General features: G+C 42.2%; 1 protein-coding gene across 9 annotated transcripts in view; it reads left to right on the top strand.

Annotated features, from left to right (window-relative positions):
* The window catches only part of LOC113021787 (dedicator of cytokinesis protein 3-like), a 229,871-nt gene that overhangs the window by 73,495 nt on the left and 132,853 nt on the right, over positions 1–23,523 (top strand). For all 9 annotated transcript variants that reach the window (XM_026166510.1, XM_026166509.1, XM_026166507.1 and 6 more), the window contains exons 2-3: positions 11,039–11,122; positions 21,651–21,691. In XM_026166510.1, the coding sequence (XP_026022295.1) occupies positions 11,039–11,122; positions 21,651–21,691 (125 nt within the window). The remainder of the gene's footprint in view (positions 1–11,038; positions 11,123–21,650; positions 21,692–23,523) is intronic.

Genomic DNA, 23,523 nt, shown 5'->3' with positions numbered 1-23,523 from the left:
CAGAGGAATAATTGCAGTGACACGCTGACATTTTACATTTTAAATGTCCCTCCTTCTCTTCAGCTGGCCATTTTTCCAAACAGTGTAAATAACTAATGGGCGCCCTTAATGCATAAACACTGAATCTTTTTAATTCTCGAGTCAAAAACCTTCCACTTAATAAACGTTCTAGAAAATTGGCTGTAGGTTTGTGCAGTCATCATTTTTCTTGGCTTACTGTGTCCATAGCATAAATCACAGAGTGTCCCAGCTGCATGGGGCTGCCAAAATAACAAATGACTCTTTTAATACTTCCAACAACTCTGAATGGGCTAAACGGTGAAGACAATGCCTTAAAAGTCAAGCTAGTTGTTATTTGATTCATTTGACTGGCATCCAGAAACCAGACCGCCGCCTCGGGAGCATCGAGAGGCAGCAGCTTTTTCAGTCAAGGACACTTTTCTCACTTCCTTACAAAAGATGAGTTTGTGAGATCATCACAAAGCCTTGAAAATGTGAGTAACCAGAGAGAATCTCATCTTGTGTCACTTTTAGAAATACTCAGTTTATTGGAAGATGCTAATAAACTGCGCAAAAGACACAAAATCCACTTTGTGTAAATTCTGTAAACTGGCACAGACGGTCATCACGTCCCTTTCATCGCGCCTCAGCTCTCTTCTCTTTCCTCTCACACACACCTGGTTGCAGTTATGCTGAAGGTTTCTTCCTGTTTAAAGGAAGGACTTTTGGCCATCGAACCGTTGGTTATAGAGACGTCTGTAGTAGATCGGTCGGGGAGAGCTGAGGGTAAAGTGCATCTGAGTAGTTTTCCTGTTTAGCCTATTAATAGCAGAGAACAGATCTCCAGGCTCAACAAGACATACTGAGATCCGTGTCCCATCTGTGCAGTACAGTTTAGCTCAGCTGTATGTGGGTTGGTGTGTACTGTCGCACTCACTACTGTCGGCCTAGTTCTGTTTGCTGCCACTGCTGTTGCTGAGAAAGACTTTTCTGTGCTCCGGTTTTACTCAAGCTGTTTCCTACATCACCCCCTAACACTTTGTTCGCTGCTTCTGTCTTACATTTCAGCTTGCTTTAGGTTGCAAAGCATGCATGCATGCAGACGCACAGTCACTGCACATGCAAATAATACAGGAACACATGCAACAAACCAGCACTATTCTCTGTCATCTCTATATTAGGCTCTTAGTGTCTTTACATTTATTCCAGCATCGTCAACCATACAGAGACCAGCACACACACACACACACACACACACACACACACACACACACACACACACACACACACACACACACACACACACACACACACAGATTTGTACATGCAGACAGAAGTACACTTACAGGAAATAAAAGCACTAATTGGGTCTTTGGTTTCCAGCATGTTAACCATATAAAATAATATTGCAATGTAAAAATATTCGTCTCGTTTCTTTCCACATGGAAACTTCTTGGCAGCAACATCTTTAGACATTTGACTATCTGCCCCTTTACTTTAAAATTGCCCTCTCTCTGGAGATCCCTTTCCCCCTCTTTCTCTTTTGCTTGCACACACAGTCTCCCTGTGGTTCGGTTCACACTTGAGACTATTCTGTCATGTGTTGTGTGCAGCAGGAGAGGAGGACCCAATGTGCAGACTCCAGGAGGTGAAAAGTACATTCCAACAACAGCTTTATTGCTGAGACCCAGCCTAACTAAACTGACTGGCAGGCTGGCACACAGTGTAACGTTGAAGACACACAGACCGAAGGAAACACAGGGCTTAAATCCACAGAGGGAGGAATCAGGGAATGGGAAACAGGAGGGAAACACAGCTGGAACAAATCAGGGCTAACGAGACAACGGAAGCAAAACTGTGGAACAACTCTAACATAAACCACACGGAGAACCTAAACTTAGAACAATCCTATAACCCATTAGACAAAATGTTAGAATATAATGAAATAAACAAATTCAAAGAACCAAAAACACAAAACACTGTGTCGACGAACCGGGCGCTCAACATGTTCACATTGTTTATCTTTCATATCTGTGAACTGAAAGCACAGATGTGTAAATGTGTGATGCGTTCGTGGAGGATCGAGATGCAGAATACAACATTATTTGCATTCGACCGTTTACAGTGAAAGGAAAGTCCACTGGGACGCATATTGTTATTAATGTGGTTTAATCCCAGTATATGTGCCCACTTGGGGCCTGTGTCGGGCTGCAGACAGCACCCACTGCAGGGACCCCAAAGGTTCCCTCTCAAAATTCAAATTCAAATTTTATTTGTCACGTACACAGTCATACACAGTACGATATGTAGTGAAATGCTTGGACAACTGCTCGTGACCTAAAGAGAACAAAAAAGGAAAAGGCTATGAATAAGATAGGAAATAAATATGAAAAATTAAAAAGGGTAAATTTAACTAGGAAGGAATAAAATATAAATTAAGGTTAAAAATGAAATAACTGTACAACACAAATTAGAATGAAGGGTAAATTTAACTGGGAAGGAATAAGATAAAATATATAAATTAAAGTTGAAAATAAAATAACTGTACAACAAAATACACAATATAGAACTATATAAGAATGTATGAAGAAATATAAATAAATATACAGTGGGGCAAAAAAGTATTTAGTCAGCCACCGATTGTGCAAGTTCCCCCACTTAAAATGATGACAGAGGTCAGTAATTTGCACCAGAGGTACACTTCAACTGTGAGAGACAGAATGTGAAAAAAAAATCCATGAATCCACATGGTAGGATTTGTAAAGAATTTATTTGTAAATCAGGGTGGAAAATAAGTATTTGGTCGCCTCAAACAAGGAAAATCTCTGGCTCTCACAGACCTGTAACGTCTTCTGTAAGAAGCTTTTCTGTCCCCCACTCGTTACCTGTATGAATGGCACCTGTTTGAACTCATCATCTGTATAAAAGACACCTGTCCACAGCCTCAAACAGTCAGACTCCAAACTCCGCCATGGCCAAGACCAAAGAGCTTTCGAAGGACACCAGGAAAAGTATTGTAGACCTGCACCAGACTGGGAAGAGTGAATCTACAATAGGCAAGCAGCTTGGTGTGAAAAAATCAACTGTGGGAGCAATCATCAGAAAATGGAAGACATACAAGACCACTGATAATCTCCCTCGATCTGGGGCTCCACGCAAGACCTCATCCCGTGGGGTCAAAATGATCATGAGAACGGTGAGCAAAGATCCCAGAACCACACGGGGGGACCTGGTGAATGACCTGCAGAGAGCTGGGACCAAAGTAACAAAGGTCACCATCAGTAACACACTACAACGGCAGGGAATCAAATCCCGCAGTGCCAGACGTGTTCCGCTGCTGAAGCCAGTGCATGTCCAGGCCCGTCTGAAGTTTGCCAGAGAGCACATGGATGATACAGCAGAGGATTGGGAGAATGTCATGTGGTCAGATGAAACCAAAGTAGAACTTTTTGGTATAAACTCAACTCGTCGTGTTTGGAGGAAGAAGAATACTGAGTTGCATCCCAAGAACACCATACCTACTGTGAAGCATGGGGGTGGAAACATCATGCTATGGGGCTGTTTTTCTGCCAAGGGGACAGGACGACTGATCCGTGTTAAGGACAGAATGAATGGGGCCATGTATCGTGAGATTTTGAGCCAAAACCTCCTTCCATCAGTGAGAACTTGGGTTAGGGTTAGGGTTAACCTAACCCTAACCCTAACCCTATCAGCTCCTTTGTCTTACTGACGTTTAGAAGGAGGTTGTTCCTCTGGCACCAGTTCTCCAGATTCCTAATCTCCTTCAGGTAGGCCGTCTCGTTGTTATCAGAGATCAGGCCCACCACGATGGTGTCGTCAGGAAACTTGATGATGGTGGTGGAGCTGGTAGTGGCCACACAGTCATATGTGTACAAAGAGTACAGCAGGGGGCTCAGAACACACCCCTGGGGGGCTCCCTCTCAGTGGCTCAAAAGGGCAAAGATGTCTACGAGCCCACACGAGGCCCTCCTGGGTTTACTGAAACCTGTACACAGGCTCCAAAGGGCAAAACAGCTGTGGTCCCTGTATGGGAACATCTACTCAGGGCCAACGTGGGAAGTGTGAGTTTGCCCAGCTCACTTAGTTCACCCACAACTACCCACTGTGGGGCCGTGTGGGCACGTTTTCTGGGTAGTTCCACAGATAAAATGTGCATCTTTGAATTTCCAAGTTACAGAAGCTCTTACAGGCCTCAGCCTCGCTGCAGTTTCACATTTAGGCTTTGATCTTTCTGAAAAGTTTCAACAAGATCCTGCAGCTTGGTTTTCTTTTTATATTTTAAACTCAGCAGGTGTCAACAGCTGTTAAAATACAGATCAGTTAATGAGAGGATCCCACTTTAAACTTTGTCATCAAACACTGCTCTAAGCTCATCTTTTAAAATCTTAGGAAAATGACTCCAAACAAGGCGAGTTTTTAAAGTTATGCCTTCTTTTTACATTCATTCAGAGCTTTCTCCAAATGATTTCATTAAACAGAATTCTATTTTTGCCATGTTGATCTTTAATCCTTCTATTTCTTGTCTATTGATGTAATACATGTACTTTGTATACATATTGTAAACTGAGGAAAGCGTCTTTCAGCTGTTACCTTCGTCTCAAGCTGTTTACATGTTTCTGTGCCAAACGCCTGGACTAACACCACCCCCGAGGAGTTTGTTTCTCCTCCTTGAGAGGAGTTTATCGGGCAAATTTATAACCAGCTACTCTGTGGAGCCACTATCTTTCTGAACTGAAGGAGAAATGGCTAAAAAGAAAAGCAAGCGCTCCTAAAAATGTCTGGAGGTCATCACAACACCTGTGTGATAAGATCATTTAAAAGCAGAGCTGCTTTGGTGAATGTTTAAAAGGTGGCAAAGAAACACTTCCTTGAAAAATGTGTTTTTCACACCAATTTCCAATTTTCCAGGCATATTGGCAGACGTGTGACCGGCCTCTGAGGGAATAACTGACTCGAAGGAGAAAACTGGAGTCGAGAAATGTGAATATAATAATGAATTCTGTGTAAGCAATGTGTTGTGAAAGTGATCCATGTCCTAATTAAGCAATCAGGGTCTCGTATAAAAAACTATTAAAAGGAAAAAAAGGAAATGATCACCTGAGGGGTGAACTTCTTATAATACCTGTGCGCCCTCCATGCAGTTGATTGGCTCAGCTGTTAGTGCTGTTAGCTCACAGGGATCAGAGGACCTTTATGTGATGAGTTTGCATAATCTCTGCACCAGTTTTCTTAAGTTTCTCCCACCATCCACAGACGCGCTCAGTTAATGTTGACCGTCTTCTCACTAAACAGATATTAAATCTCAAGAGTTTCACTTCCTTATATTAAAAAACGTTGTGCTGTATGTAATTAGCAAAACAATGAAACTGCAAAATAATTGCAGTGCTAAGCAAAGGCAGAATCGTCTCAGCGCTGAACAGCACGACTTCACAGACCAGAGGCTGAATCAAATCCTATATGTTCGTCTTTTATCTACAGTCTATATGTTCTATGTGCGCAGTTTCAAATACAGCAGCAGTTTGAAACGGTGCTTTTTGTGGAGCTTATTGGAGAAACTGCAACTTAGTTGGATTTACTGTACTGCACACCGTTTCATCCAACTTTCATCTGATGGCCCAAAACATTTAAACATCAGGTGTGTGGAGCTCACACAGACAAGGTTTGTAGCACTACAAACCGAGACCAGAACAAAACTCCAGACACATGTAGACGATAAAAAAGGACTTTATCACTCCTGTGCTCCTGAGGTCCACAATTTTAAGGGAATACTTGTTCACACACGGACCCCCATGTGGCCACTGTAGCAGTAGAGATGACAGAAAAACCTCTGGGTGAGGCTTCTTCCTGTTAAAAGGGAGTTAAAAGTGCTTGTTGACATTGAGTCATATGATTGTTGGGTTTTCTCTGTATTATTGTCTTTACCTTACAATATAAAGCACCTTGAGACGACGGTTGTTGTTGTGGTGTTATATATAAACGAAATAGAATAGAAGTGAATTATATACCAGCTGTAATCATTGCTGCTCTCTGCTTTAAAATCTCAAAGAGGGGGTGGCAAAGAGAAGATACCCCTAATTGAGACCCTACGGATTAGCTTTAATTGCTAAAAAACCCTCTCATGTCCTATATGTGCAAGTTTTTAAAAACAAATGTAATCTTTCTTGTATATTTCTACTTGTGGGTGTTGAAATTCAAGTGTTTCAAAGTGTTTTCTCTGCATTTGGATCTGAAAACACGCAACGATGCTGCACTTAATAAAAGATGATAGGAGATGCGTTTGAACAAGTTTGCAGCATTTTCCAGCGCGAGCACTGAAGTGCAGTTTGTTGATTTCTTTTATCCTGTTCGAACTCTTTTTGTAGTTACTCATGAATCTTCAGTGTGGCACACGGCGCTCTGAGGTCCTTTACTTAAAAGCTTGTGCCAAATATGTTTTCTTCAAATGTACAACCTTTGTTCCACTGATGAGAAGAAAGTTCCTTCTTTAAATTATTCAGCGGTGAAATTTGTGTCATGTGTCTGGATCAGTTTGGATTTTGGTGGAATTCTTGAGCAGCAATTAAATATTGAAACAGAGCTTCCGCAGTCACACTCCAAATTGAATTATTCTGTTCACTAAACCATCTGAGAAGTGGCGTGTGCACAAACACACGCACAGCTTTGTTTCCATCATTTGTTTTTTGGGACTTCCTTCATCCTCACAATCTCATTCATACACAAACACGCACAGACGTGGAAAGGCCACAGGCTAAGTGGTGTGACTGGCTTAACAGATGTGAGTCATTTGTCAGACTATTGACCCAGTCCGCTGGATAATCTAAATGCCAATACGAGCCAGATAGAGCAATGCTAATCCCCGTGAGTGTTCGGTGTGTGTGCCTCTCCTCATCGTCTCTGCTCTGCCTCTTGTCTTCTCTGGAGAGCTCTTAGCTTTGTGGCAGCTTCCCCAGAGGCACAGAAAGGAAAAAACCCAAACGGACGTCTCACCAACAGGATGAACCAGCAGCTCCAAGAGTTTCAGTTCCACCTTTATTTGGGGATATTTGTCCCTAACTTACTGTTTTTCAGAATTTTTTAATTTACATAAAGTTTGTTTAATGAAAACATTGCTGTTCCTGTTTGAGTGGTGCCGTGGTCGAGTGGTTAACACGTTCACGCCCTGTGGTGTCTAAAGAATAGATGCATGGAACCACTGAAGACCATCTGATTTTTCATTAGTAGGGATATTTAAAGTAAAGTCTTTCAGGGATTATTGGATGTTCCAGATCAACCTTCGGTCTGACTGGATAAAATAAACTTAATGTGTATATGAAGCACTTTCATTAATACTGACTCCCTGGGTCTCATCCATCATAATTTCCATCCACAGTCTTTTCCATCAGATTTCTATTTCTGATTCCAGGTTATGCAGAGTTCTGTGAATACAAGATGTATTGTGCATGAAATCCACTGTTTGCAGTGTAAACTGAGGTCATCATGTGTTTCCTGCCAAGTTTTATGTCGTCTACAAGCCCCACCCAGAAAATGTTGTGACGCTATATAAACTGAAAAATAACTATGGTCTGCAATGATTTGCAAACCCCATAAACTGACAGTTTCTCCACACAGAAACGCTGAAAACACGCGTTTAAATTGAGACATTTTACTATGCTATGAAAAATATGAGCTCATTTCAAATTTAAGGGTTGCCACATGTCTCAAGAAAGTTGCGATGGGGGCAACAACACGGACGTCTTCAGCACTAAAGAAGACGTCGACCATCAGGCTTATTATCAGCTAGAATGGGACAGCGTTCTTCTCCCAAAAGTCCGGCAGCTGCTCTGCTCGGGTCCCAGACGTTGATGAAGGCCTGTCTAACGTTTCTGACACATGTTGCTGCCATCAAACTCAAAATAAGCCTTTTTTCTTAAACCTGTACATTTTCTCATTTAATGTGTAGATTTGTAGATGATTCCATTCTATGTTTTTAGTTACATTTCAAACAGCTTGCAAACATTTTCAGTGTTGCGTCCGAGTCTTATCCTGATAAATAAGATGAGTGATTATTAAACATCTTTCCAGAAAGTTTCATCTTTCTTAAATTATTATAATCAGCACTAAATTTGCATGCTTTACTAAAAGGGTAATGAAATGAGACAGACTGATTAACTGATGTTAATTTCAAACTTCTGTGATGATCTGTGAGTTACAGCTCTCCTGTGTACATTACAGTAAGTGAGACGCATGCTGTTCTCTTTGGTGAGCCAGTTCTTATAATCTGCAGTCGTGAGCCAGAACAAAAGTCCTCTGATCACGATTACATACGTTTGGATAACAGGTGGGAGGAGGAGGAGGATGGAGTCACGCTCGAGCAGCGTTCAGAGAAGATGAGGTCAAGAACAGGGTCCATCAAAGCTAACAAGCTATTTACAAAGAGAGCGTGTAGCATGGGAACAATGGCAGCCGTCTGTGTCGAGAGAGACCGAACACTGGTCGCTGCTTCGGCCTCGGAGGGCTACAGCTCCGTCTCCTGGCACGCTCTTCACTGTGCTTCAGTGTTTTTTCTTGTTGTTGTTTTAACACAGTCAAATCCAGTTCTACTTGGAACATGACAACTAGAGGTTTGTGGGACATAAAAGGTAATTGAGCAGTGGTTGGTTGCATTTTACACTTGGTCAGGGCAAGACCGTGAGAGCATGACAGGGTCTCTGATGATGCCAGGGACTATGATGGACTGACGTTGAAAGTCACAGCCAACAAAGAGAGACACACGGGGATGAAGGGCTCGAGGGAGTTGAGATTGTCAGTGACACAATCCAAAACAGTGACAATCCCAACTGATCGCTGCTAATAGTGGAGACAGAGAGCATTACAGTGACACAGAGAGTGACAGCGACGGCAGAGAGCGAGAGTGACGCTGATGATACGGAGACAGATGGTGACAGCAACACAGAGACAAAGCCAGGCAGAGACAGATGCAACAGTCCCGTCGGTGTGAGCTGTGTGTCCTCGCTGCCACAGTACCAGACTGCAGTCGGCAGCTCAAACTACAGTTTGCTGTGTGCACAGTAGCTGATTTTTTAAGCATTTCCTTCAGATTACAATCTTCTAAAATGGTTATGTCGTCCAATGTCATCTTTGAACTGCAGCTGGTAATAGTCGTCCGTCTGTCCTGTTGGTCCACTGCTAGCTGGAGAGCCTCTCACACAGAACCTAGGACAGGCGGAGAGCTCGTTCATGAGCCGCTACGAGTGAGGCTGCAGAGTGGTGGCAACTTTTTTGCGAGCATCTGATTCATCAGCTGTTTGTCTCAAAGTATGGCAAAGAACAATAAACAATAAAAGGTGAATCAAATGGACCATTATGGCAAGGCTGGGATGGTCAATTTGGTAAAGTAAATCCGTTGGGCATCTTTCTTTGCCTTTAGACAATAATTCTGATGGCAAAAGAGCCAAACGGGACAGGCAAAAAAAAACAAAACAAAACAAAAAAAAAGTATGGCAAAGAAGAAAAGCCTTTAAAATTTCCATATCTCCACCTAACAACAATACAAGGTACTGTGTTGTCTTTGGGAAACACAACAGTGATTATTAGAAACCGACCTCCTGCCTGCACCCAGGTTTGACTAGAACAGCGTTACTTCAAAGTGAAAGGATTTGTGGGCATTAGCAGAAATGACTAATGCCTTGGATTCCTCTCTTGTCGTCTTTTTACAGGTGGCATCTAGTTTTCTTGAGACCTTTTTAAAGATTTGCTGAAATTTGAATTTCAGATGTGGCGCTGTGTTAATTCAGCTGTGTGTAAAAATTCAGTTTTCACTGTCTTTTTTTATGTGTTTGCTCCGAGGCGGCAACAGCTCTCAACCCTGCTGTGACATGAATAAGTTGGCAACATTATTACCATATCTGCAACTTTTGACAGCTTTTTCATGCTTTCCATCATTTTGATATCTTGTGATTCTTTTTCTTAAAAAGTCCTAATTTAACAACATCAGGAACAAAATGACATGTGCAGCTAAGTGCGACGCCTGAGCCCTGCAGAGGAAAACAGCACTGACAGCGAGACCTGCAAACGGCATGCACAGATGACACGTTGCGTAAACACCCAGGGACTAAATTTGGAGACTAAGAGTGGGATTGGTGACAGAAAGCATGATTGTCCAGCGTGAGCACGACTTGGTCTTAAAGCTGTCTTTGTCTTCAAGGTCAGTTCACCACAGACTCAATGGGAAAGATGTACAGTCTTTAAAAACAAAGAGCCTTTATCAAAGCAGACAGTTAAACAGACAAAGACAGTTTTAAGATCTGCGTTCAGACACACCTGTGGCCTCCTGTCTGAACACCTACACAGACGAGAGGACAGTATTGAGTCGCCTCGTGGTCGACGCTATCGCTCTTAGAGATGCATTGAAATTGATTTGAACTGTACCCATTTTTACCTCGTGACCTGGAGACTGTGCTCGCATCTTTTAGCATTACAGCTGCATTTGTGCCTTAACAATAGTTATATTCATAATAATGTCCGCTGCCCTCTTAGCCAGTTTACTCATGATTAAGACACCAGTGAGACTTTAACCTGCACGGTTAGATTTCCTGATGATCAATTTAACATTGCAGTCCTGTAACAGAACCGCTTGCACTGACTGCATCAGCAGGATGAGCTGTGAGGCCCGTTGTTTACTGGGTGTACTGGAGCAGTCATGAGGAATATGAACATCAACAGTGCCTGGTACAGCACGGTCTGGATGTGCTCAGTCAAGCTCTAATGTCTAACGTCACCCTGTTGTCATGGGACAGACACGCAGTGATGAAAGCAGACGAGGGCATTACTTTGTATTTATGTGCTTTGATAACATCCTTTGATCAGTGATGAAAATAAGCTGTTGCCGTCCAAAAGTTCAGACGCCGATCTTTCATGCCGTAACCTTTTTCTTGTATTGCGTGCATGTTCGACAAATGTCAGAGCGTCTGCAGCTGTTATCATTTTCTCTGTCTTCCTAGGATCTCATCTTTTCCCATCTCTCTCATTCTCTCCACAGTCATCTGCAACTTCCGAGGCTCAGTGACTCAGGGTTTGGCTCTGGAGGTGGGGGAGACTGTTCAGATCCTGGAGAAATGTGAAGGTAAGGCTTCTACCTGATTGATAGCTTCATGAGATGCTGCGGGGGCGGAAGTTTGATGCAGCGGTAATGTCATTGATCATCGTTACGACTGTAAGCATCAGTAAACATGGTAAATATCCCCCAGAGCGAGCATTTTCTTTGCATCTCGCTCTTCTGTTCAAAGGCGTTTGCATGCATATAGAATAGAAACGGTGAGAAGAGAAACAGTGCGTCTCCCGGCAGCACAGCAGCCAGCGCAGGAAGTCATAACTCTAATTTACAGTTATTTTCTGCAAAGATAAAACATGTATGTCATCGCTCAGGTAGATATTACATAATAAGTTATCAATTTATGTCCTGTTCCCTGCAACAAAGTTGTACAATCTCATTTCATACACGACTGGTTTGACTGCTGTAACCTGTAGTAACGCTAAACGTACCTTTCCAGGTCCTTATGAAACACTCTGGCTCCAGCCGTCCACTCCACTCCAGTCCTCACCGTAACCATAACCCTGTCACGCTTTCCACAGTGATTCAGGATCAGAACATAAAACACATTTACATGTATAGATTCATCCCAACCGGCTTTCAAGCCTCAAAACGCGTAACACAGATGATTCATCAGTATGTTGTAGGGGTGGGGAAAAAATCGATACTGTGTAGTATCGTGATATTTTGTTTGCTAATAATGTATCGATACAGGGACAGCAGAAATCGATATTTTGTTACAAAAAAGGTTTTTGTGCTCTGACTTCAGAGCATGTTGATCCTTTTTCTGAGCAAGAATCCTGACATTCCTTCACTGTCCAACTTTTTTTTTTGGCAGCAATAAACATGACAGTTTACTTATTTTAATTTAAGACATTTTATATTTTAATTAAGTTTAAAACTTTTTTATTTAATGTAAAATTATATTTTGTTTTAATTTACTTTCAAATTCTTCAGTTGCTGAATGGGCTGCATAGTTTTCATAAATTGCATAGTTCAGAATAGCTGTAATTGTACCAGATGGTTGCATTCAGTTCAGTTGGACTAGACTGTAATACAAACCGTTCAGTTTGTCAACAATAAAACTGACTGAGATGAGAGAAAGACTGAGTGTGAGACTTTGATATTAGATAAAATGAATATTGATAAAGTTTACCTTCATGTACAGAATCTGAATATCGCAAAAATATTTTTAAAAATTGCGATAATATCGTATTGTGCGTTAAGTATTGTGATAATATCGTATCGTGGGATGTATGGTGATTCCCACCTCTAGTATGTTGCTCGTTGGGATGAGAACGTGTTTTACGTTCTTGATGCTTGCATTGTCTGTACCATGTTCCCAGTATACTCTACATCCCTAAGCATGAGTCCATGCTGTTATAGTAATCAGTGTTATATGAACATAGCTACTAACAAGTGAATCATGCAAAAAACAAACTATTTAAAATCTTCTGGTTATGACAGCCAGTTCAGTTTGACTCGTTTTGTTTCTACTTCCAGCCAATAAAGATAACACATGAAATCATCTTCTACTAGATTATTGTGCAAAAGCGACAGTGTTTTATTTATTACCTAAAAAATGAAATAAAGAGGAAGAAAAGGTCAGATGTATGTGTGATGTGGACAAAGTTATTCTTAGACAGATTTTTAGGGTTCTTATCAGGTAGCCAACTACGCCAAATTTCCAAAGCAAAGCCCGACATACGACATACAGACCTAGAAAAGCTCATTGATGCTCTCATTACTTCGAGATTGGACTATTGCAATTCTCTTTATCTAGGCCTCCAACTTTCCCTCATCCAACGCCTCCAACCAGTCCAAAATGCCGCAGCACGTCTTTTAAGCGGCACCAGAAGACACGATCATATCACACCTGTCTTAGCCAACCTTCACTGGCTCCCCATCAAATCCTGTATCGTTTTAAAAATCCTTTTGTACACTTATAATTTTAAATAACTTGTCGCTCAGCTACTTAATCGACCTCCTTGACCTTTATATCCTCAAGAGAGCATTTAGATCCTCCAATCAATGGCTCTTAGTGCAACCAGTGTCCCGACGGAAGACTAGGGGGCATCGGGACGCGATTGCTGCACATAAACTTTGGAATAGCCTGCCGGTTGATATCCGTGTGTCGGAATCCATTCAATCCTTCAAATCATGTTTAAACCCACCTGTTTAAGCTAGCCTTCGAAACAAATTTGATTTTAACTTCTACCCGGTCCGCGCTTCTTACCTGTAACTATTCTGTATTTTCTTTGTTCTTCTATTGTTGTAATCCTGCAATGCGGCACTCGTGTGACGCACTTTGGTGTACCTTGGTCTTTTAAATGTGCTATAGAAATAAAACTGAAACTGTAGGTTGTTCAAAGCATTTCAAGCAGCTCACCACCGTTAAAGTTTTGAGAACAACTCCAAGTCTGTTCCAGTTATTGTCTTTATACCGAAGCATATCGATCATTCACTGCAACTGAACATCTTTAACAGTGTAAATAACCTTCGTGGGTGTTTGTGTTTAAGCTACTGTTTTCACTGGTACTTAACTAGAGAATGTAACCTAATTTGTAGGATTCAGAGCCCCCTCTCTCCATCTTATTTCCCTAAATTTTGTAAAAAACCACTGAAAGGAGTCCACGCCCTTCTAAATATTCTTCACGCGGCCCTCCTTTTAGTCCCTGTTATCTGAAAAGAGAACACTCTTGTCATTTTTCCCACTAGTTTTTGGTTAAAAAAGCAGCATTCAGAGCTGCAGTGGTGCAGTCTGCTGTTTGCTTCAGTGAATCACAGTCGGTCCATTTCCCTCCAGATTTTTATGAGGCCACCACACAGAAAAGCCTTCACGTTAATGCTGCGGCAGCAGCGGTGGCTGTGTCGCCACAAATGTGCACAGTAAAAACAAAGTGGCACTCATTGCTGCATTCATAGTTCCCTCAAATAATGAGTGTAAATAGCCTGTAATAGCCTCGTGCGGGCCTGGATGGGAGCCCAAGTTATTAGCTGCTGTTTCTCCCATTGTTATTTCTAGTTTGACTCACAGAAATTAACAACTCAAGCCAGGATGTGTGTGAAGCCAGAAAATGTTGTCTTTTGCAGATAATGAGTGAGTATGTGCTCCATTAGCCACAGCTGGGGAGGACGCTAGCATCGATCTAATGCCAGGGGCTGATTAGGCTTCTCTTTACCCCGAGGGGAAGATGTCCAGAGGAGGAGAGAGGAATAGACAGAGAAGGAAATATTCTGTTGATGGGTTCACTTTGTGCCTTCCTCACCCGCCTTGTTGTGAGGAACTACAATCTGCACTTGCCTTCATTTTCCTCCCGCTTCCTCTGAACTCCAGCATCCTTCCTTTACACTCCTCTGGTTTCTCTTACATACACTTCTCGTCTCTTGTCATCTATGCATATTGACCAGGCAGTCTCATATTCAAGGCTGAGCTAATTCCTTGGCATCCAATCGGCGTCTAATTTGATCGGGTTATGAAATGCAATCCTGCTGGCGAGGGACACGACTTATTATCCGAGCCCTTGTGGGAGAGACTGGCATCGCAGCTTCCCCTGTAGCACGCAGCGATTATCAGGGCAAACCAGGGCTAACTGTTGTCCAAGATCCCCGAGGAAATTTCAAGAACTCGCTCTGCAGCTTTGGTCATTAACTGAACGTGTAAATAGATTTGTAGAAAATACCCTCTAAACAAAGGGCTGCTACAGCAGGACCTACATTTATTAGAAGATGCACTAGTCTAACGTTTAGAGCGACAAACACAAAAGAACTGTTATTTATTATTTATCAGTTAATATTTTCATTTTTTATTGAGGTCAAAGTCCAGAAGTGATCCATCATTGCTAATTCTGCTGCTGCAGGAGGACTCGAGGTCTCGGTTAAAATTGGCTTCATCACAGTAGCCCCCCCCCCCCCCCCCCCCCCCCCAGACAGAAACTCAGGGGATATATTGACAAAGCCATGAAAGTGGCAGCCGAACTGTTGGAGTCCAATCCTCAAAGTCCACTCCACAGATTACAGTCACAGCACTTAAGAAAGCATTAGAGTTCGATTAGAGGGCCAGCAGCCATTTCAGGTATGTGATTTTATTCTCAATACTGTCAGCGCTGCTGAAGCGCCCATAGTCAGCTGAGTGCTAATTATGTTGGAGAGGCTCTTCAGCTGTAAGATTTCTCTTTTTTTGAAGCAAACTTCTGGCACTGTGCAGAGAGCAGCTGTCAGCAAATAGCAGCTAAGTATGAAGATAACCTGATGTTATAATGTGACACTCGTTTGAAGACGAGTCATTCTGTGTGTAAAATGTGGTGGTTAAAAAGTCCAAATCTAGCAAAGCAGGGTTTTACCAGATTTGATTAGCTGGAGGGAAGCTCAGCTTTGATTGGTTATTATGCCATTGGTTGTATCTGACCTCGCCTATCAGAGCAGTTAGAGGCAGACTAAACGTTAGGAAACACAGTCAATGAACAAAAAGTCATTCGCCATGAGAAAATATCCACATTGTGATTCATACATCAAAATATGGCAGTTTTATTCTCTCTCTCAATGTCACTGCTGTGAGGCTGCAGTAAATTCCTTCAGGCTGAACACTCAGGTTTAGTCTCAACACTCCACTGAGGTGGCAGGAAAACCATCAAAGGAACCCAAATACGAAAAGACAGAGTAAACAACAACAGACAGCGCGAGGAAGATCGAGGAAGAAAAACCCAAACTAAACCCAAACACCGGTGAGAGCGAACTCAACCAAGGTAAGTAGGGCAAGGAAAGGAAAAAAGGCAGCAGTTTGCCACATTTGAAACGAACCTTCAAAATAAAAGAGGATGTAAAGATGGTGAAAGCATAAACTCGCAGAGACACACAGCGAGACACAGATAGACGTGGCATCAGGATGTAACAGGGGACAGGCGGGCAGGCTGTGGGGCGACCCTAAGCGACCTGGTTTAAAGAGCTGGAGCAGCCTAAGACAAAGACAGGGCTCAACACAAGGGAAATGAAGAATTTTCCAGAAAACCATCTTGTTTTCTGAACACTTTGGAGAAAATCCAGAACACACTGAGGGGGGGCTTCTTTCACTTCTCTAAAGGCCAACACCACAGCCTTAGAAAGCCCCCTCCAGAGTGACCACTGGTGTCATTGTAAATACACTGAGGTGGTGACAGTCTGCATCAGTGAGCCAGGCAAGCATTAATAGATGTATATTTAAAAAAACAAAACACGTTTTTTGTAGGCTACTTTAAAAATGACCTGATTTCCACTGGTTATGCAGCACCTATCAGATGGTTGAGCATTTAAATGGAAAAATGGAAGGGTGTGTAAATGTAGACAAAGTTTTTTGTTGCCAATAAGTCAAACACAAAGTATTAAAACAGCCTTACAAAGACACGGTTCTTCCTGTTAAAAGGGAGTTCTTCCTTCCCACTGTCACCAAAGTGCTGCTCATAGGGGCTCATATGATTGTTGGGTTTTCTCTGTATGTATTATTCTAGGGTCTACCTTACAGCATAAAGCACCTTGAGGTGATGGTTGTTGTGATTTGGCGCTGTGTAAATAAAACTGAATCAAAAATTGAATGTTAGAAGCACAGAAGAGCAGCCGTGCTGCTGCAGAAGCTCGAATCACCTCTAACGTTTGGATGCTGTTTTCAGAGCTTTTTCGAAATGCGGACTCATGACAGGGATGCTGTGGATCCTTTAAAAGTCCAAAATAAATGATCCTACATAAGGATCCAGACAGCAACTACTGTCCCCGGCTACAGAAAAGACAGTGGAGTTGGAGTAGAGATGAACAACCGTCACAGCAACGAGTGACTTTAGACATAAATGTTCATAGAAAAGGTGAAAAGTGACTTTTTTAAAGACCTTTAAAAATATGAGTACTGTAACTGTAACCATATATAACAAAAATATTAAGATGGGCAGGGTGATGGGTGACCACAGACACAACCACACAAATAATGAAACAAGCTCCGAGTCGTTTGATTTGATTCAGAATTTCAAGTTTTACTCTTTTTACTACTTGATTTTGCTCGTACCAAATTGCTTTCATAAAATTTACTGCAACTAAAGTCTAAATCGTGGACGTTCACCGTGGTCTTTCCTTGGAGCCTGCTGTCGAGGCTAAAACCATCCCAGAATCAACAAGTGCCACGATTAGTAGCAGAACTACAGGTGGAGCTGATAAGATTTGATCTGCAAGGCTATTAAGGTTACTTTTTATCAGGGTTAGCAGGAAAGACACCTGTAAGATTTAGAGGTAGTACGTACTGGGCGAGTCACCTTATCTACATCGGCTCCAGAACTGTGCATTATCTATGGATCAGGGATTAGGACTTCTTTTTATCAGAGAACTGAAATCAACTTCCTGGTTTTGTGGGCCTACCAATCGACACCATCCATTGCAATGGAAGATCATTCTCCTATGGATTTACAGAAGGTTTGTGGAAACCTGAATTTCTCTGTGGACTCTGATCTCCAACTCAAAAAGCCTGATTGGTGCAAAGAACTGCGTAATCACAGAACAGCTTCAGGTCTCCAGATCTAGCGGCTAACAGAACAGACATCACGTTTCAGCCACTTCTCTGCTTCTTTTCAGTGAGTTTTTCCTGGGTGGGATAGCGCCAGTGTTGTATAAACTGAGGAGGCTGTGTTCCCATGGAGTGGATTGGTGGCTCAGCTGCAGCTCGCACTTCTATTGGATCCCTGTCAAAATTACAAAGAAAAACAGCCTCATGGGTGCTATTACTGCATCAACAAGCAACTTCTTTTTCATTAACTACCTTGAGGTGTGCTCTACAGGGTTACAGCAGCACTCAACACTCATATTTGACTGATTTTGTAGCTTGATGGAAACCTGCATCCACCGCGTAATGCAGTTTTGATAATGAGCGCAGACTGAACATGCATTAACTCGACAAAAGTGTTTTGCAGGGAATTTTATTGGTAATTATTTTGGTAACGGTGCAAAATGATTATTCTAATGACCACTTTGTGAGCTGTTTAGATGCAGGAGGCGAGACGATTGCTCTTCTTCAGAGTATGCTGTAATTTCAAATTACTGTATATGCACCTGCGTGTGCACCCATGTGCCACAGATAAACACCGGCTCTGTAGACGCTGTTTCCACCGCTATAATTCATCCAAATGTTTCCCCTTGTCACTCAAACCTCTTTCTTATCCCCTACAGATGTGGTAAATTTACTCTCTGTCTGTCACACACACACACACACACACACGCACACACACGCACACATGCACACACTACATCAGGTCTTACGAATGGGCCGAGGCGCTGCTGGCCCAGCCCATGACTGATTACCATATAGATGAGAGGTTGGGGAGTAAACACAGCCGTCATAACGAGGGTGATAAATGAATCTTGATTGGTTATTAATTACTCAGCCAATTAAGCCCTCCTCCATATTCAGATCAGATGATGGGAAGCTGCAGAGAAATGGATCTCATGATTTTACAAGGAGATGTGATGAAAGTTAAAGGGTCTGATGTGCTGGACAGCACTGGAACATTTCCGAGTATTTAGTAAATGCGTGCTGATGTTTCACTGCGAGGGTTTCATGATGAGTTCTGTTATTTCGTAGTCTTACAGGAAATTTCTCCTTTATTTTCTGAACTGTTGTTGAAAGTGTTTGTCTCGGAGACATGCTGGCGATTCAGGTGATGTCTGCTATGATAAATGTACAAGGAATTGCCTTCCTAGGTGTGTGCATTTGGTAGTCTAAGAAGGTCAAAGTAATGATTTGCATCATTTTGATGTAAATAAATGCTTCTTTTGGTTCACTCTGTCACTGACAGACAGTCGCCACCCAACCCTCACATTTCCAACGGCCAGAGGCACAATCATTTTTATTTCCACTTGGCTGGAGACAAATGATGTCCCCACTGACTAAGAGGATGTCTGGGTGCTTCTCCTGCACATATTTAGTCCCTGGATACCAGCAATTTTAAGCTGTCAAGATTTTACTCCAAGTCGAGTCAACTTTCATGGCAGCTTTCTGCTCCGCAGAAGCATCTGATGAATGTCCGTCCATGTGGAAAGAACGGCGGTGTGCTCTGAGCCCTGAAGAAGAAAGGGGTCCATCACTGTCACGCACGCGGGCATGTACTGTCCTGTAGGTCATACAGTGGTAAGAGAAGAAGTGTTGAACCGGTCTCTGAACCAGATCACGGACAGATATAGACCGAACTCTCTACTTCAAACACCTGAGCGAGCACCAGCCTCCCGTGCAGAAAAAACATGGTCACATAATGCTGGCTTCAAAAGTGAGACAGTCCCAGAACACTCGTGTTAAAATTTCATGATTGAAGTACTTGAAAAAAGGTTTTTAAAAACGTCCTCAAAACATTTTCAGTTTGAGAAACGCTTCGTCACTCATCCAGGTGACTTTGCATTATGACTCAAACTAGCACCGCTGAAGGTAAATGGCTGGGAGGTCAGCTACTTGATCATGAACGTTTCTCCCACTGAAAACGCTGCGTCCAGATGAACAGAATCAACTTTTGTGGATTTACTTACCTGGATTATTGAGCGTGCATCAAGACCTTTTACAAAAGTTGTTTTTAAATAATGCGGAGCCTACAATTAAATGCTGTCCTGCACACGTTCTCAGTCCCAAAGCGTAACATTTTACACTAGGTCACAAATCATCAACACATTACGTTTCCGGCTACCCACCACGTTCCTAAATGACAACCTCGGAAAAATGAGGAAATATGAGAACCGTCTGGACTCAATATATACATGTTCACTCTTTTCCTTCAAATAGCTTCGAAACACGCTATTTAACGTCATTAAAGTCCTGGTTAAGGTCAGGAATAAGGTTAGGTTTAGGGCTACAATACAGGGCTGGAACGTCTATTACCGCGGGAGCGTCATTCCACTGGATTTCATTCATAACTCGGCGCGTACCATAACAACGCGGAAGGTCTCCTTCCGTGCTCCTCAGGAACGCCGCGGGACGTGACAAAACGTCACCCTGTTACGCCTCGGGAGTGAGAACGGGCTGATATAACATGAGATCTCATCCTGTACCAAATCTCCCCTTGTGGGACAATTAAAGGATTATTCTATTCTATTATATTCTGTACATGAGATCTCATCCTGTACTTGGGATCTCGATTCTCCACATTAGATTTCCATCCAGTACAGCAGCGAAAGCCTTTTGCACCAAATCGCCCGGCCAGCATTTGCATTTTGCAGACAAAAAGGCTGAAATGACAGAGATACTGTATGGTTCTGATGTTATCATAGGGTGCATCACTTTGCAGTGGAATTTTTATTTTAGAAGTTATGATCCGAGCACATTCACACCGGCTTAAGTTCATGGACGACATCAACAGTTAGCACGAATGACTCGAGGCCTTCAGGGGTAAAACTCGTTCAGTGTGAACAGGTTTTGTGTGTATAATAGATTCAGCAGATATTCGACTTTATTGTCAGAACTTTCAAGTTCTCATAAAAGTCCTTTCAAAGACTCAGCATACACATCCACACACACACACAGCTGAGCGCAGTGAACCACATCTGTCCTTCACAGCAGTCTGTCTGTCAGAGTCTCTGACTGACTGTCAGGAACCTTCAGAAGCATCAGCTGACGTGTGGACACATCAGCTGACGTGTGGACACATCAGCTGAAGACCTTCAGTCTGCACATTTGTGTCCGTGGCTACTGTTCTTTTTAAAGCAACCTGTCACTAAATCAAAATGTTCTGAACAGAAATCTGTGGAAAGATTTTTTCCCCCAAAAAGCCAATCATGTTGTTACGTTTGTAGTACAGAGGTTTAAATGTGCTGCAGGTAGACCTGTATTCTCTATGTGCTGCATGGCCTTTCCTCTTGATGATCATACTTACACTCTGTACTGAACCATGAATGAAGCCATCGGACAGAATAACATCGGGTACGGGAGGGTTGGGGGATTTTTTTGTGGTAAAGTTTTTCACGTATTTCTCAGTTATTTTGTAACTGGTTATGCTGGCCATGCAGTTAATGCCCCAGTAACAGTAAAGTTAATGTTATGGCTCTCTATGTGATGATGGCCCACAGGTACTGCCAAGATGGCAGCTGAATAACAAACCTGACTTTTGACTGAATGAGGACTTGAGATTTGCACCATCATTTTCCATCCATACTAAACCTGCAGAATCAAACTACAAGTTTGATTCTTGCTTTTCTTAAAATGTGCATTAACTGGAGGCCAATCTCTTTTATTGTTTTTGTGTGAAACGTTTGGATGTGTATGGGCGAATAGACCCACGTTATGGGCAATAACTACATATTACTACTATGTAATAAGTTCGTATCAAACCATGTGTGTTATTTCCAAGTTTTACCATTACCATTACCTTCATTTTTTAGTTAGCTGTATATTTCCATTAAAACAGCTCCTGTAAGACAGAATTTCTTGAACAAAGATCTCTGTGTTGGAAAATGCTGAAGTCAAAGTCACTGCACGTTTCCTCCGGCTGCTGAGTCATGGCCACTTTTCACTCTTCACGATCTCCGTGTTTGTTCATCAGTCTTAGTCACTGCTGTTTGTGTTTTCTTTCAGGATGGTACCGAGGGTTCTCGACGAGGAAGCCAAATGTCAAGGTGAGCCAGGCTGACAGCTTTGGTTGTTCAAAGCTTTTCTCTCAGACCAACTTTTGCTCCTGATTTATTCATTTCTATTTATTTGATCAATGCTGAGAAAATTGCTGTTTATTTAGCTGCTGTCTGTAACTGCATGTGACGCAAACTTATGCAAATAAATACCAGATACATTTTTTCTGTTCATTTCTCCTTTTCAACATTTACTTTTCAGAATTTAAACTTCACTCTGGTAGATCGTGTTAGACACTCTGAAGATATATACTGATGAAGCTAATGTAACAAAATGCATAATTGATGAGAGTAGAGAGGTGAAATTATGGGAAACAAAGAGGTAAAAGTCGTGAGATGCTTTTATGGTTGGCACAGCTGCTGGTAATGTATTGAACTCACGTCTCACTCTCACCAGAACTCATATAGTGTAACGTGGAGATGAAGCCAGCCGCAGTGGTGTGCAGCTGGATAGCGAATGAGCGACTTCTAACTTTCCACAAGTACTCATTTATTTTAAATATCAAAAAAATAAAAGTGCCAGCTCTACTACACGTTACTTGCGTACATAGGGAAGAATCCATTACAGAGACGCTACACAGTGAAGAAGAACAAAAAGGGCGTGACCTGCCAGTCACGAGTCAAGAGACGCCACCATGTGGTGCTACACTGCATTGCAACAGCAACTGTTATAATAGCCTACACTTGGGTGGGCTGCATAAGTTTTTAAATATCTGATTAAATACACTTGGCTACTCATTTCTTTTCTTAAACATTAAACTATGGAGCCAGAAGCACAAAGCCATCTGTAGTAGATCTGCTAGTAGACTGAACCGTCTCTTACTTTGAAATTTCCGACAGTGCTAACTCCGCCTCTCCAGAAATCTGAGGCATGTTCTTATTCTACCAAGAACTTTTGTTTGCTGATCGCCATGGCATCAATCTCTGCTTCTGTCAGGCTTTCCATACAAACCTAATCTAACAACAAACATCTGTTTCACAAAGCAGGCAAGAAGAGTAACTTTGAGCAGCACTTACTATTAGACATGTTTTTCTTTTGAAACACATTTGATTGAAGGATTGTGTCTCATCCTTGGCTGCTGTACTCAGATGTTTAATCTCTAACCTTTGCTCTGACAGAGTGCTACTCTGGCTCTACTTTAAATTATCCTGCTAAAGGTCGCTAATATAACAGCTAGCTGCTGGTTGGACAGACCTTTGCTCATCTGTAGTACCTTCCTGCACTGAGAATATAAAGCCAACATGGCTACGGGACATTTTTTTTAGCTGAAACTTGTAACACCTGGTAGTTGGTTCAGACTGGGGTTGGATCACATTCACACCATAAATGAAGCGCCTCCTCCAAAGGGTCCCGGTGCAGTCCTTTGGGTCTCCCTCGATTACTGTGTTCATATCTGCACACATCAACCACACCGAGGGGGAAAATGGACCAGAGTTCAATTTAAACGGACTAAACACTGCAGGTGGGAAAACACCCGTAGTACTACTTAGTTTAAGTTTCTTTGTGGTAACTTTTAGGTTTCTTCAAATTTTTTGAAAACAAAAATCTAAACTGCTGGCAGGCATTCTTTGAAACTAGGACAAAGATTGTGTGTCAATATTTTGTCCTATCAATACAAAGTGTTTCTTTCTGATCCAGCATCACATTACAGGAATGTGTTCGTTGCAGCCAGACTCCACAGAGACAGCGTTTTATCAGAACACGTATGAAGACCATGACAGCATGCTGTACGGGGAATTTCACCGCATGTCTGCAGAGAAAGTGATTCAGTGTTTTCACCCATTCATCTCACAAATATCTGACAGAGCAAACTCACCTAATT

Source organism: Astatotilapia calliptera, chromosome 5 (genome assembly GCF_900246225.1).
Source record: "Astatotilapia calliptera chromosome 5, fAstCal1.2, whole genome shotgun sequence".
NCBI lineage: Eukaryota > Metazoa > Chordata > Actinopteri > Cichliformes > Cichlidae > Astatotilapia > Astatotilapia calliptera.
The sequence above is the reverse complement of the archived record's forward strand: the minus strand, read 5'-3'. Positions and strand labels throughout refer to the sequence as shown.